Here is a 16,896-nt window from a genome sequence, read left to right on the forward strand (position 1 = left end):
CAAAAGTGCGCGAATCATCTTTCTTGAAAAATTGGAGGAGAGCGATTTGAAATTTTTGAGAGAAGATGAAATATTTTGGATGATGAAATGAAGTGAAAATGAGTTGTATTTATAGATGAAAATTATTGTTCATGACCGTTGGAGAAAAGGGAAATTTTTGAAAAAATTTCTTTGTGACCGTTGGGTTAAATCGAGTGCACCAAAAATTAGTCTGAAAATATCGTATTAAACGGTCAATCAAATCTATAAAATTTCATAAAAGTGAAAAATTATGACAATGAAATATTTATGTTATATGACAACAAATCATGCGACGGCTCAGCCGATCAATGCAGAATAATAAATAAATTATACGGCGGCTCGGCCGACCAATTAATAATAAACAGAATATAAGGCGGCTCAGCCGACCAATAAATAATAAACAGGATATAAGGCGGCTCGGCCGACCAATAAATAATAAACAGGATATAAGGCGGCTCGGCCGACCAATAAATAAATTAAATTACTAGTAAATAATATAGGCGGTATTCCGGCCATTATAACATGATATAAATAATAGTAGAGGCGGTATACCGACCATTATAACAGGGTATAAATGATACAAATAAATTTTACCGAATCGCAGAGTGATCGTGCTGATAACGTGTTATGAAATAACTTATAATTTATAGTATCGAGAAATTTAAATAAGAGTAGAATTTAATACCCGTAGGAAGCAAATAACACTACTATAAGTGAGAGAGTTTATTATAAGTAAGAAGAAGAAGATGTAATGGTTCTTTTCTTATAAACTCTTGTTCTTGTTTATGGTGTACAAAATAGTGAGATGAGTGATGATATTTATAGTGAACAACAATGCATAAAATATCAAAGATGGTGCTTGATTTGGTAAATGAGTGGGTGATCATAGTGCTTGATGAGTAGATGATCATAGTGCTTGATGAGTAGATGATCATAGTGCTTGAGTTGGTAAAGGAGTGGAGGATCATTTCAAAGTTTATCTTATAACAGGTCTCTCTTTTTTTAAAAAATTTCTTGCATTCTAATAATCCATTTAATCTGAACTAGTATAACAGTTACAGATTTCAATCTTTAGAAACAAAATTAAAAAGTCAAATAACAATGATATTTACACAACCATAGTGTTGAGCTGTACAAGTGTCTACACATGTCCATCGAATCAACAAATAACACACAACTACAAGTCTACTACATCTGATTCTTCTGCAACATAACACATATCTCCTAGAAGCTGAAACATTCTGTTATGGGAACACACAACTATTGAATCCTAAACAAGAAGACTTGCCTAAGCAATTCCTAGAACTTTCTGGTAACAAAATGCTTCATAGTCGTTTTCTTGTCTCTTTCTCTTCAAGTGCTTAAGCTTTGTCAAGGGCCTATAACTCAATGGTGACGAAAGTGTGACAATTCAGTAACTGCAAAAGGACTGTGCTTACTTATTGCTATGGTCAGACAACATCACAAGTTATGAGAGCAGTAGTAATATATCATGATTTTTGGACTTACAACTAAGAGTTAATTAGTATAAGAAAACTAGCTGTGTTGTTCTACTGTGTCTTTTAATCTGCGACTAAAGAGACACTTTCCTGCTGGAAGAAGCAGTCGCGTTTGCAGAACCTTGAACTTGATTATAAGCCCACAATTTTCAGAGAGTGAGGTAGTTAAGAGAAACCTTTTTTAGACTATCTTTAAGAGCTCATCTTCTTACTCCATAATGTCAGATGTTGTTGCACCATTTGCTGACCTGAATAACGAAACTTAAGCATATGATTACCAATAAGAACCAACACTGCGAATACAATACTTTTAGCCTAACACATAATAACTTTGGATGCTGGACTCCTATACAAACTGAAAACAGATGCTTTTCTCACATTAACAATCTTCGGTTCAAAGTTCGACTCTAATGAAAGCATGCTCTTCATGGCTTTTCTGACACCTGGCTTATGATTACCGTTAAGAACCAACACTGACAAACCAATGTCTTTATTAGCTATTTGAATGAGGATGTTGTAACCTTAACACATTTTAACTTTAGATGCTTGATTCCTATACCAATTGAAAACATATGCTTTTCTCACATATACAATCTTTGGTTCAAAAGCTAACTCTAATGAACTGTACAGGCCTACATGTGTCCATGTAATCAAATAATACATCTGACTCTGCAACCTAACAACATATCTCCTAGAAGCTGAAACCTCTCTGTTATGGGAACAAAAGTATAAGAATCCTAAACTAGAAGACTTGCCTAAGCACTTCCTAGACTTTCTGGGTACTACATCTTCAGGTCCAAACGAAGCTTTAATTTTCATTAGAACATTTATACAAGTTTTTTATTAATTAAAAAAGCCTTATCATTCTAGAAAGTGGCCATAACATTCTAAAGAACAAATGTATACAACAACTCCATCGTTGGAAACCTTAAGAACAAAAGGGAGCTTGCGTCGAGAGTTGCAAGCAGCGCAACGTGGTCTACAAATAGAGGTGTTGGACACCACTTCTTCATTGGAGCTTGTCAATGTCAGTGAACGCTGCTGGATATATTTGCTGTAACTTCCAGCTGCGGAGGCAACATAAATAAAAGAACCTGGCATGATATATGAGAAGTCTCCAATAAGGCATGAAATATGCAAAACGACTCCACAGTCGTTGCATGTGTAGAAACCTTTCATTGCGTCCACTTTTGTTTCACATGCCTCACACCAATACTTGTCATCCATATTCATGTCACCATATGATAAGAAGAGAGGATGACAATCACACTATTTTTCATTACCTGTTTAGGTAACATAGGAAATTGGCGACGAGAAAGGCGATTACGGAAACGAGAAAAGATCTACGATCCCAGCTGTCTCCTCAGGCAGTCGGGATGGTTTTGAAGGAGGCTCCGGCTGATCCTCCGCCTCTGGTCACGCAGAATTGATCATGGGTAAAGGTAGCACAGACGAAGAAAGTTATGAAGACGTATGAATTTGAAATCGGAGTTTCAGAAGGAAAGAAATCTGTGGAGGTTCCATCTGAGATCGTTGAGAAATCAAGTCCGCTATGGGATGATTTTGTAATAATAAGGTTTTTGGTAACGGCTCCACACATTGCAAAGGTACATGTCATTCTGAACAAGATCTGGCTATTTGGGAATAAATCTCAGAAACTAGATGTCTTTGAAATGGATTCGACGACGATGCGAGTAAGAATCACAAACCTTATGGTTCGTGAAAAGGTGGTACGAAGAGGGATGTGGAACATCGCAGGAGTACCGATGGTGGTTTCGAAATGGTCTCCGGAGGAAGATTCTTTGAAGGGGAAGCTGATACCTCTTTGGGTTCATCTGACAAATGTACCGATGAGTATGTATTCCTGGGAGGGTCTGAGTTTCATAACAAGTGCGACGGGAGTGCCGGATCATCTACATCCTGAGACATTAGCTTGTACAAACTTTGAAGTTGCGAAAGTGTTTGTTAATGCTGATCTGACGAAGGAACTACCTGAACATATAAGCTACACAATCAAAGGGGAGGAAGTTACTGTCAATTTTGCTTACCCATGGCTCCCATTGAGGTGTACTACATGTGGAAAATGGGGTCATATTGCTAAGGTGTGCAGCGGCAATAAAAGAGAGACCGTGGAAGAAATAATAAAGGAGACATAGAAGGAGACAGAGAAGGAGACAGAGAAGGAAATACAAAAGGAAGGTGTAGAAGACTTACCAAAAACACCCAACTCGGATGAAAGAAATGTAGGAAAGGAGGAACAGGGAGGAAGAAGTGAGATAAAGAGTAAGGAAAAGGGAGAACTGGAAAGGGAGAGTAAGAAGAAGAGTGAAGAATGGAAGGATGTATCTGAAGGAAGAGTGAGTAGAAGTTCAAATATGCAGAGTTTGAAATATGGTCAAGTTATTATTGCTACACCCTCAAGATATCCAGTTTTGAGTAACTCAGGGGAGAATGGAGAAGAACTAGAACAAGGGGAGATAGAGCAAAAGGAAGAAGATGAGAAAGAGGAGGATGAGATGGATAACATTAGCCACGAGGAAGAGGAACAAATGGAGATGGAAGGGGGATATACTAGGCAATATCTTCCTAGAAAATCAAAGTATAACCACAGAGCTGTCTCAGTAGACACCTTAATTCTTACTAAGGAGAAGAACCTTGGTAGTTTGAAGAAGGGTGCTCGAAAGAAACACTAATGGCTAGCTTCTTTTGGAATGTTCGCGGATTCAACAACAACTAAGCATGCAGTAGTCCGGAACTGGATAAAGGAGCAGTCATTTCATTTTGGGTGTTTAATTGAAACGAGAGTAAAGGAGAGAAAGGCAAAAAGAATTGTGGAGGAGGTTTTTTTATGGATGGGATTTTTTATCAAACTATGAAGATAATCAACTGGGTCGCTTGTGGGTTATATGGAGATCAACAGTGCGGATGACACCCATTTATAAGAGTGATCAGATGATTACTTGCTCGGTGTTAATGCCAGGGAGTAAGGATGAGTTTTTTTGTTCTTTTATCTACACAGCAAATACGGTGGAGGAGAGGAAAAGGTTATGGGAAGATGTAAAGAATCATCATGATTCTCCTATATTCAGAAACAAGAAATGGATGCTGATGGGAGATTATAATGAGATATTGGAAGGGGGGGGGGGGGAGCATTCTGGTTTTGAAAATTCTCCAAGAATTCCAATGGGAATGAGGGATTTTCAAGAAACAGTAAGATACTGCAGCTTCACGGATATGGGTTATCAGGGGCCAAGATTCACATGGTGTAATAAAAGAGAAAAAGGGTTGATATGCAAGAAGCTGGATACGGTTTTAATAAATGAAGAATGGTTGAACAGTTCGAGAGCGTTTTGTAACTTTGATTCGGGAGGGTGTTCAGACCATTTGAGGTGTAGAATTCAACTAGATGTGGAAGAAAAACAGAAAAGGAGACCTTTCAAATTCACCAATGCAGTAGCAAAAATGCCAGAGTTTATGCCTTTAGTGGAGGAACAATGGAGAGATCATGAAGCTTTGTTCCATTCAACTTCTGCAATGTACGCTTACAAAAAGATTGAAGGCTTTAAAACAACCGTTGAGATCGTTGAGTAAAGATAAACTTGGAGATCCACCGAAGCGAACTAGAGAAGCACATAAGTGGTTATGTATAAAGCAGAAAGAAACTCTGGGAAATCCCACTACAGAAGCAATGCATGGAGAGATAAAAGCTTATGATAGATGGCAGAGACTGGCTATTTTAGAGGAGGAGTATCTAAAACAGAAGTCGAAGATGCATTGGTTGGATGTTGGAGATGGAAACAACAAGTTTTTTCATAGTATAATAAAGATCAGAGAAATCAGGAATACAATACACGAAGTCCAACGTGTTGATGGAACAAAGGCTACTACTGATGAAGAGATAAAAGTGGAAGCTGAGAAATTTTTTGAGGAGTTTATGACTTTCCAACCACCGGATTTCGAAGGGACTACAGTGGAGGAAATGAAGGAGCTTTTGGGGTTTCAGTGTAATGAGTTGGATTGTGCAAAGTTGATTCGAGAAGTCACTAGTGATGAGATAAGGGAGGTATTGTTCAAAATGCCAGCAAGTAAGTCTCCTGGGCCAGATGGTTTTACGGTAGAATTCTTCAAAGAAGCGTGGGGTATAATTGGAGAGGATATCTCAGTAGCGGTTCAGTCTTTTTTCATCAAAGGATTTCTTCCTAAAGGTCTCAACTCAACCATATTAACTCTCATACCGAAGAAGGAAGAAGCAAAGGAAATGAGATATTACAGGCCTATATCATGCTGTAATGTCTTATATAAGATGATTTCAAAGATCATAGCCAATAGGCTCAAAGGTATACTGCCAAAATGTATAACACTGAGCCAGTCCGCTTTCATAAAGGAGAGACTGCTAATGGAGAATGTACCTTTGGAAACTGAGTTAGTGAAAGACTACCACAAGGAATCAATCTTGCCTCGGTGTGCTCTTCAAATAAACATTTCTAAAGCCTTCGATTCGGTGCATGGGTCGTTTCTTCTGAAGGTGCTGCAAGCTCTAGGTCTTCCGGGTACATTCATACATTGGATTTCACTCTGTATAACCACAGCTTCATTCTCGGTCCAAGTAAATGGTGAACTGACGGGGTATTTCCAAAGCAAGAGGGGGTTAAGACAAGGATGCTCGCTTTCACCATACCTGTTCATCATTTGTATGAATGTTTTATCAAAAATGCTTGATGGGGCAGCTGCTAAAGGAGTTATAGGATACCATCCGAAATGCAAAAACATAGACCTGACTCATCTATGTTTTGCAGATGACTTGATGGTATTTACTGATGGGACGCAAAAATCCATCGAAGGGATACTAGGAGTGTTTGAGGAGTTTGATAAAATGAGCGGTCTGAAAATAAGCATGGAGAAGTCGACTCTGTTTATGGCAGGGAATGAAACTCAGAGAAACAAAGACATTCAGAATCAATTTCAGTTTGCAGAGGGGAAGCTTCCGGTGCGTTATTTGGGTCTTCCTTTGCTTACAAAGAACATGACAGTAAATGATTATCTGCCGCTAATTGAGAAGATAAGGAAAAGAATAGGAAGCTGGACAGGAAGATTCTTATCATATGCTGGGAGACTGCAACTAATAAACTCAGTGATATCAAGTTTAACAAACTTCTGAATGGCAGCTTTCAGGCTTCCAAGTAGTTGTATTAAAGATATTGAGAGAATCAGTTCTGCATTTTTGTGGTCTGGGTCAGAGTTGAATGGGAAAAAAGCAAAGATAGCTTGTCATGATGTATGTAGGAGGAAAGAAGAAGGAGGTTTGGGCATAAGACCATTGAAGGAGGTTAATCTAGTGAGCTGTCTTAAGCTTGTTTGGAGGATCCAGTCATTTCATTCCTTATGGGTTAACTGGATAAAAAAGTACTTGATCAGGAAAGGATCTCTCTGGATGATAAAAGAAAATACTCAGACATGTTCATGGATGTGGAAGAAGATCTTAAAATTTAGAGAGATAGCAAAGTTGTTCTACAAAGTGGAGATAAAAAATGGGAAAAAAGCTTCTTTTTGGCATGAAGCCTGGTCTACTTTGGGATGTTTGAAGGATCTTTTGTGTGGTAGAGGTTACATTGACTTTGGAATTCCAGTAAATGCGAAAGTAGAAGCTAGTAGAAGTCACAGAAGAAGACATCACAGAGTCCCTATTCTGAACAGAGTGGAAGAAGAGATAGCGAGATATAAGGAGAATATAACACAGGAGGAGGATATTTACTTATGGAAAACAGAGAAGGGCAAATACAAAAAAGTGTTTTCTTCCCGAGAAACATGGCTCATCATTCGGGAAAAGCATCAGAAATGTAGCTGGTACAGTGCAGTGTGGTTCAAGCATGCTACTCCAAAGTACTCAGTTATTCTATAAATGGCGATGAAGGAGATACTTTCAACGGGAGATAGGATGATTCATTGGCAGGGGAATGTTGATACTTCATGTGTGTTTTGTCAAGAGCCGTTGGAGACAATAAATCACTTATTCTTTAAGTGTCCATTCTCTATGAAAGTGTGGGAAGCTCTGATGAAAGGTGTGATGAAAAATCAATATACCATGGAGTGGGCGAGTATCATCAGGCTTGTCACAGAGGGTTCCCATTGGAGTAAAGCGCAGATGTTCATAGTCAGATATATTCTCCAATCAACAGTCCACACAATATGGAGAGAAAGGAATAGGAGAAGACATGGTGAAGCGTCGACTCCAATAGTCCTTTTGGTGAAACGAATTGATAAGAATATGAGGAATAGATTCAGCATACTTCAGAAGAAAGGAGATAAGACTTTGGAGGAGGGAATGAGATATTGGTTTGCAAATACATAAGCAATATGAAATATAAAATAGTCTTTTTAATTCAGAAACTTTTATAGGAGGTCACACTTGATGTAAAAAAGATATTTTTTCTTTTGAGTTAAATTTAACATTTAATTCAAAAAAAAAAAAAAAAAGAGCACACTTGCCGTCCAATCTTGTTTAATTTCTTGCATTCTAGTCCCTTAATCTGAACTAGTATTTTTTTTTGTGCAACAGTCTGAACTAGTAATAACAGTAGAAACGTTTCACAGATTTCAGTCTTCAGAAACAAAATATAATAATAATAATGATATTTACACATACATAGTGTTGAACTGTACAAGTCTTACATGTGTCCTTGGACGTCTTAATCCCAAGAGAACCAAACAAATACCAAACTACATCTGATTCTGCAACATAACAACTACTAAATCCTAAACAAGAAGACTTGCCTAAGCAATTCCTAGGACTTTCTGGTAACAAAATCTTCAGGTTCAAACAAAGCTTTTCTCTTAACGCTTCATACTCGTCCTTCTCTTTTCTCTTTGCTCTTCAAGTGCTTAATTTTTGTCAAGGGCCTAAAACTCGATGATGCCAAAACGAATGTGCCTACTAATTGCTATGGTCAGACAACATCACATGCCATGAGAGCAGTAGTACTATATCATGATTTTTAACTTCTTTTTTAGACTTACAACTAAGAGTTAAAAGAGGAAAACTAGTTGGTTGTTACTACTGTGTCTTTTAATCTGTGAATTAAGGAAGAGAAAAAAACAGTAATAGCAATGCTGCCACAAACAAGTGGCGAGGAGAGTTCTTCTCTCTACTCAGACTCCAACCTGTCTTGTCAGAGATTCAAACGATTCAGATAGCAGTGCTGCCTCAAATCATGTCTTCTGATTGAAAACAGTAATAGCATAGATTCACTATGTGCAGAGAACTCATCTGTCTCCTCAGAACCAATAAGTCTTGCTGCCATAGATTCAAACTACATTGGAAATAATCCACATTGTAGTACTAGTTAAGATGAACACACATGTGTGGATTCACCTCTTCCTGAATCTCCCTATTCAAGAAGTGAGTATCCAAGAACTCAATCCAACGAAGAAGATTCCACAGATAAATCTGTGAGCATTATTACTAAGGAGCACAAGCTTTTAACTGGAATAGTCCAGTGGTTTCGCTTCAACAACTGTCTTATAACAATGATACAAAGTTTTTTTTTTTTAACACCAAATATTTATATTAATTTAAAGGTCCAGTGAACTAAAACAATTAGAACCGGAGAAATATTTGACGGTAATACAAGATAACTGAACCATAACGAAAACGAAAAATAGAGATGACCAAAGAGAAAAAAAACTCCAGAGAAGCTTCACTTGTACTCTTAAAACTCGCATTCAAAGAACTCGGATTTAAAACCGACATCGAAGAACCCAACCAATGGATTTGGTCCTATGAAAACCGTCTCTGAAGATAACTAGATAACTGGAGAGAAAGGAGTTGATTGACCTTCCATTAAAATAACTTGATGGTGAGGAAGTAATGCCGAGAATTCTGGTTCTAGAGTACTCGTCAAGGACGATAAATATATGAAATACGGCTGTAACAACATTTTAAAGAACAAATGTATACAACTCCTCCTCCGTCCTTGGAAACCTTAAGCATGGAAGGGAGCTTGCATCGAGAGTGGCACACATAGCAAACTGGTCTACAAATAGAGGTGCTGGACACCACTTCTTCATTGGATCTTGTTGCTAAACCTTTCTCGATATATCCGTAATATCCAGAAATGGTGCCAATAGAAATATATGAACATGGCATGAAATATGAGAAGTCTCCAAAAACGCATGAAACATGTAAAACGACTCCACAATCGTTGCATGTGTAGAAACCTTCCTTTGGATCCAATTTTGTTTCACATGCCTCATGTAACACCCCAAAACCCAAGCCCACAAAGATTTTGAGGAAAGGCCCGCTCTGCGGCCCATCTTGATTAAAATGCCTAGGGTTTCCTTGCCTCTCCTATAAATACAAAGCCTCCACCCCTTAGACTTCCATCAGAAAGATTAGAAGCGAAGCCCTGCAGAGAATCCCCGAAGATCGGAAACCCTAGCCGTCGACTCTTTCTCTCTCTTTCGCGCCGCCTTTCTCCCTCTTCCCCGCGCCGTCTCTCTCCCTTCTCTCTCTTCGCCGCGCCTCCTTCTCTCCTCTCTCTCCTCGCCGCGAGCAGCCGCGAGTGGTGGTGGTGGTCGTGTGGCGTCTCGGATCTCAACTCTCACTTCTCTCGCCTCTCATCTCAGATCCAGATCCAGATCTAGGCTAAGGTGAGGTGTTCTACCCAGATCTCTTTCATGTTCTTCTATATTGTTGAATGTGGATCTAGGATTGAGTAGATCCTGTTTGTTGCTAGGTTGATAGATCATATTGCATCAGAACTCTCATACTGATCTAAGTCTCTAAATAAACTGGATGTAATGATGATTGACTGATTGATTGTTTGATTGGTTGAAGATCTGTGGTTTGTGATTGAGAGCTAGGATGGTTAGAAAGAAATGAACATACGATCATAAGAGAAATGTTAACCGGTCTGGTTAGATGAATGATAGGATATCTATGAATGATTGTTAAATGGATTGAGTGTGACACCAAGAACGGATGGCGTCTAAAAAGGAAAGTAGAAAGAGTCTAAGGGTAAAGAAAAACGGAAATGATAAGAAAAAGGAAATAAAGGGAAAAGAAAAGTTAAATGATTGAAATACGATCCACCGAGGAACTGGTGGGGAGTATGGGAAATGAATAGAAATGGAATACGAACCACCGAGGGACTGGTGGGGAGTATGGGAAAACGCGGCGGCCGTAGCGTTCAAAAACGGCAGGTTAAGAATATAGGCGCCAGTAAGATTGAGTCACGCCGAGTCTTGGCGGGAAGGGGCCGTAATACACTGCAAAGGGTATAGACTACATCCAAGGGAACCGGATGCCGAGTGTACCAGGGCAGGCGGCTCCACAGGAACGCAGCAAGAAAAGGAGAGGGTTGGTCCGCTTGAGCTGTGTAGGTCCTAGAGTTCTAGGATGACTGGAGTCTTAAATAATAAACTGAATTGTGTGAATTGAGTGATGACTGAGTTCATTGCATTGCTTGTTTTCGTGAAATGAAACCTTAATAGCTAGTCAAGAAATGGGTGTAGTGACTAGTCGGTTCTCGTTTCGCATTGAGCAGTATAAAAGCTCATGGGGGAGGCTGGTCTAGAATCGCTTCACTGAGTATTCATACTCACCCCTCTTTTTCCCTCTCCCTTTTTGCAGAACTATAAGTGGAAATGTCAATGGTAAGAAAGGATACACACCTTAAACTCATGGGACCAGAAACGGGACACACGGAGATGTCGGGAAAGTAGACATGTGTGTCCTAAACCCCGCGCCCAGGAACCCCGGTTGGAAATGGGGAAGGGGCGGGTGTTTCAATTGGTATCAGAGCCAGGTTAAGGTCCCTTAATACTAACTTAAGGGATCATCGTTTCCGATATTGCCCATTTCCCTTATGGTTCTGATAGACCGTCATAGCTAACGTTGAAGGAAAATTCGAACAGCTCAGAGTCTCCGGTCAAGATCAGGTCAACAAAAAGTCCTTGTACCGCAGTGTAGTGGAGTTTCAGAGATTCAGGAATGGGTAACAAGGAGTTGTAAGGCAAGTATACAGAGGGATTAGTCGCCTAGCACGGCAAGTTAAGGGGTAATGGAAAGTCGGACCTACGAGCGGAAGGAAACGTCTCGCCGGCGACACCGCCCCACACCGGGCCGGGAAGGCCGGGGGGAAGAGAGACGGACGCAAGGCCGAGGCGTGCGCAGCTTCACGGAGGAATTAAACTCTGCAAAGAAATGGACTCCTGGCATTCCGATATAACAGTCAAACTCGTTTCCACATATAAAAAAAAAAAAAATATATGGGCGCGGGTCCCACCACCATGGCGTGGGCCCGCCGATGAGGAAGAGGTGGACCAGGGCGGCCAAGGGACTACCGGCGAGACAGTAGGAGAAAGCCGATTTCAGATTGTGAGAACTAAGCTAAGGATCATCTTGGGGTAAAAAGGATGATGGAGGATCATCTTGGGGGTAAAAAGGATGACGGAGAGTAATCTTGAAGCAGAATGCGAAATGCTAATAAGGATATGGGATCTTCATAGGGTAAAAAGGGACGATAAGAACCACATCGTGGATGAGATTTCATGGAATGCTGAAGCAGCACTAGTTTTGAGAAATGATTGAAAAACTGCCATCTCTGCATGACTACTATTACATTCTGATCAGGTCTTTGTTTTTACGCTGCAGGATGTCTTCACCAGTGCATCACGAGCTCGGAGAAAGACGCATGCGCTATGGACCAAAAGGGACAAGGGCGTACGCCCGCAAGCCCTACTGTGACGCTTGGGGTGACATGGTACCTGCACTCTTCCCAGACGAAGAGGAAATGGAGTTCGCGGAGCAGCCGAACACCCCCATCCAGGAGACGACCGTGAGGCGTCGGGTTTTGATGCCCCATTTTCAGCGGGCAGCTGAGTACAGGCGATTGTACCAGGGTCAGGGGACTTTCCAGTTTACGCCTGAAGTTGACATGACACCGGCCACTAAGGGCCGAGGGCGCCCAAGGACGATGGGGCCGACCAGGGAAGGTTCGGGACCGATCAGGATGGAGGACAGTGTACCAACGAGGAAACGTGGGCGTCCAAGGAGGATTCCGAGCATTGATGCAGAGAGCCTGAGGAACATAACCGGAGTATGTCGGTGTGGAACAGTGATGCAGGCCAGGCAGGGACCGCGCTCAGTCCGGGAGTACACAGAGGAATTCCTGGAGTCAGCCAAAAGATGCAAGCCCAAGACAACGGAGGATTGGTGCCGGTGGTACAAGGCAAGACTCCGCGAAGAAATTCGGGGAAAGCTGATTGGTGTGTTGGAACCATGGGAATTTGCCTTGGTGAACCGGATGGCCGGTCAGGCAATGGAGGCTGAACGGACACTTACTCGTCGGGTTGTCGCCATCTCGAGCTCTGAGGAGGACATAGAGGTGGAAGAGGATCCATCGGAGGACTCAGAGTGGGAAGAGGAGTCGGCGTTGTCGACGGGGAGTGGCCGCGTGGCTGGTCCTAAGCCGGAAGGGGAGCAGAAGTCTCCAGTTCGAAGTGGCTAGTTGTGATTCCTAAATCAGCTAGTAGGAGTAGGACACGGTTTTCTTCATTCCTATTGTTCTTTTTAGCTTTCATTTCTTGTTATAAGGATATTCGCGGATTTTGGCGATACCTTGAGACCTATCTATTTATTGTAGTCCTACTCCATTTCATTTATTAAATTCATTGTTGGTTTTAAATGAACTTGAGCAAGTAAGATGCCTTTTGTGTGCTTCCCTTGATTGTGTTTGAAAACTTTCCCCGGGTTTTGAGATGTTAAGATTTAAAGCCTAAAGATTGGAATTCGGGGCGAATTCTGATTAACAGGGGGAGAATTGTAACACCCCAAAACCCAAGCCCACAAAGATTTTGAGGAAAGGCCCGCTATGCGGCCCATCTTGATTAAAATCCCTAGGGTTTCCTTGCCTCTCCTATAAATACAAAGCCTCTACCCCTTAGACTTCCATCAGAAAGATTAGAAGCGTAGCCCTGCAGAGAATCCCCGAAGATCGGAAACCCTAGCCGTCGACTCTTTCTCTCTCTTCCACACCGCCTTTCTCCTCTTTCTCCCTCTTCCCCGCGCCGTCTCTCTCCCTTCTCTCTCTTCGCCGCACCTCCTTCTCTCCTCTCTCTCCTCGCCGCGAGCAGCCGCGAGTGGTGGTGGTGGTCGTGTGGCGTCTCGGATCTCAACTCTCACTTCTCTCGCCTCTCATCTCAGATCCAGATCCAGATCTAGGCTAAGGTGAGGTGTTCTACCCAGATCTCTTTCATGTTCTTCTATATTGTTGAATGTGGATCTAGGATTGAGTAGATCCTGTTTGTTGCTAGGTTGATAGATCATATTGCATCAGAACTCTCATACTGATCTAAGTCTCTAAATAAACTGGATGTAATGATGATTGACTGATTGATTGTTTGATTGGTTGAAGATCTGTGGTTTGTGATTGAGAGCTAGGATGGTTAGAAAGAAATGAACATAGGATCATAAGAGAAATGTTAACCGGTCTGGTTAGATGAACGATAGGATATCTATGAATGATTGTTAAATGGATTGAGTGTGACACCGAGAACGGGTGGCGTCTAAAAAGGAAAGTAGAAAGAGTCTAAGGGTAAAGGAAAAAGGAAATGATAAGAAAAAGGAAATAAAGGGAAAAGAAAAGTTAAATGATTGAAATACGATCCACCGAGGAACTGGTGGGGAGTATGGGAAATGAATAGAAATGGAATACAAACCACCGAGGGACTGGTGGGGAGTATGGGAAAACGCGGCGGCCGTAGCGTTCAAAAACGGCAGGTTAAGAATATAGGCGCCGGTAAGATTGAGTCACGCCGAGTCTTGGCGGGAAGGGGCCGTAATACACTGCAAAGGGTATAGACTACATCCAAGGGAACCGGATGCCGAGTGTACCAGGGCAGGCGGCTCCACAGGAACGCAGCAAGAAAAGGGGAGGGTTGGTCCGCTTGAGCTGTGTAGGTCCTAGAGTTCTAGGATGACTGGAGTCTTAAATAATAAACTGAATTGTGTGAATTGAGTGATGACTGAGTTGATTGCATTGCTTGTTTTCGTGAAATGAAACCTTAATAGCTAGTCAAGAAATGAGTGTAGTGACTAGTCGGTTATCGTTTCGCATTGAGCAGTATAAAAGCTCATGGGGGAAGCTGGTCTAGAATCGCTTCACTGAGTATTCATACTCACCCATCTTTTTCCCTCTCCCTTTTTGCAGAACTATAAGTGAAAATGTCAATGGTAAGAAAGGATACGCACCTTAAACTCATGGGACCAGAAACGGGACACACGGAGATGTCGGGAAAGTAGACATGTGTGTCCTAAACCCCGCGCCCAGGAACCCCGGTTGGAAATGGGGAAGGGGCGGGTGTTTCACCTCACACCAATATTTTTCATCCACATTCATGTCACCATATGACAAAAAGAGAAGATGATCATCATATCTGTTTTTCTTTACCTTTTCAGGTAAAAGAGCACACTTGCCGTCCAATATATAGTCACACTCATCACAACCAAAGAAAATGCAACACTCCTCAATCACATCTACTACAACGTCTGTCTTTGGATGTAGACTCATAGTAGTATAAAATATGTGGATGGCTTTCGTGCTCGAGTGAATCCGAAATAGAAGCACATCGTACATCTATAATCACATTAGGTCCAGATTCGTACCTGAAACCTGTGGAGTGCTGAAGACAACACCTACAATAAAATGTGAAGTGAGAATCTGTGCGTAGCGTGAATGGCAGGTTGTTGCACATATGTCTTTTTTTTCGTGGAAGGTTAGCGCATTTTTCATGGAGAATGAAATCACATTGCTGTTGCTTGCAAATAAAAAACGGTTCTGAACCAATCTGGAAGACGCATGCCTTACATAGTGTGTTTTCAGATAGAATCATCCCATCCTTGTTGATTTGTAAGTTATGATGATCGTGTGGCTGAAATGTCTTATGGTGTTATCGTCAATCACCTCGTACGGTGCAATTTCCTCTTCTTCAGGTGTCCCTTCTCGTTCAACCATGTCCCATACATCTCTTCTTGTTGCACATCTTGCATGAGCAGCAAAACTAGGGCACTTTGAGCAAGTATAAGCCCCGTAGAACCCATCAACTTCTTTACGGCAAACTCTGCATTTCAACTTCATAAGAGATGCGGTGATCATGGCGGTTTATGCTTATGACGCGTGGTAGATCAATGCATTCTCGATGGATTATGAAATTACATGGAAGACATAAATAAGGGCTTCGGCTACCTTGCGTCCCACAAGCATTGCAAGTGAAGTCAATGAGTCTTGAAAAAAGATGAAGTTGATGTTCATGTGTCTTCAAGCATTGGATGTTTAGCGGTGGTGGATTTCTCATACATGCGCTACATATGCTGTAGTTACAAACATCACAGAGGTGAAATTGACGAAATCCCTTCTCGCAAAGAAGACACTTCTTGTCAGCGTAATCAGGAACTTGACCTCTACGAGACTTGAGTGGGTGTTGGGGATGGGAAGTGTGGTATGCTTCAGGAAAAAAATCTACACAATCCACATGGGTGACATATTGGTCGCACTCTTGATATCCACACGCTTTGCAGATTTTCTCTCCCCTCCCACGGTAACTCTCAGAGACGATTTTAAATAGATGCTCGTGTCCGTAGGAATTTACAGGAAGAGCACGCGTACTTGATCTCCTGGCGCACTTCAAATCCAACTTGAAATCACATATTTTACAACAATAACCGGCTTTGAAACTATATCCACAGAAACATGTATGTGATTGGGAATTGTGTAAGGGAAGGGTAGGGATGATCAGTTTGAGAAGGTTGGGATGGAAAGAGTGGTTGATCTCTTTTAAGGGCTTGAAACACTCTTTATGGAACATAATTTCTTCACACCCCAGCTCATTGCAACGGTACCCTCCATAGATATAGCCATAATCATCACTTAATAAGTTGCACGCCTTGCACTGAGTAAGAACAAAGCGATTGAAAGGTATCAAAGGATGCTCGTGAAGTTGTGGTAACTCTACTCTTTCCATGCTTATTTGTTTCCTTCCATCATCGTGATGTGATTTTTCTTTTTCCACCGTGATTTTGTTTACTTCCATAATCTCAAAAAAGCTCTTTTCTTCTACGCTATTTTGAATCTGGTATCTGTTTTTTTTTTGTGCAACTGAATCTGGTTTTAATTTTTCTTCAAAAGTGATTCATCTTTATTTTGATCCAGGATTTTACGCATCCACTAGCTTAACTAGGACCACAAAAGGATTCATCGTCATTGAGAAACATGTATTGGCTCCACCGCTTTTTGTCCTTTTGTAGAGAAACGGTTTCAACCATAGATACATGGACAAGTAGATAAGATGAGGCACGTAGTTGGCTGCCAATAAGTTCATT

The 16,896-nt window shown here is 41.3% G+C and overlaps 1 protein-coding gene across 1 annotated transcript; it reads right to left on the reverse strand.

The window, feature by feature from the left end:
* Positions 1–8,112: 8,112 nt before the first annotated feature.
* Positions 8,113–16,796, reverse strand: LOC125589896. Its single transcript, XM_048762562.1, has 2 exons — positions 15,386–16,796; positions 8,113–15,213 (listed from the first exon to the last, which is right to left on the reverse strand). Exon 1 carries the CDS (start codon positions 16,605–16,607, stop codon positions 15,627–15,629), a length of 981 nt encoding a protein of 326 aa, XP_048618519.1. The 5' UTR covers positions 16,608–16,796; the 3' UTR covers positions 8,113–15,213; positions 15,386–15,626.
* Positions 16,797–16,896: the final 100 nt, after the last annotated feature.

Source organism: Brassica napus, chromosome C7 (genome assembly GCF_020379485.1).
Source record: "Brassica napus cultivar Da-Ae chromosome C7, Da-Ae, whole genome shotgun sequence".
NCBI classification, from domain to species: Eukaryota; Viridiplantae; Streptophyta; class Magnoliopsida; order Brassicales; family Brassicaceae; genus Brassica; species Brassica napus.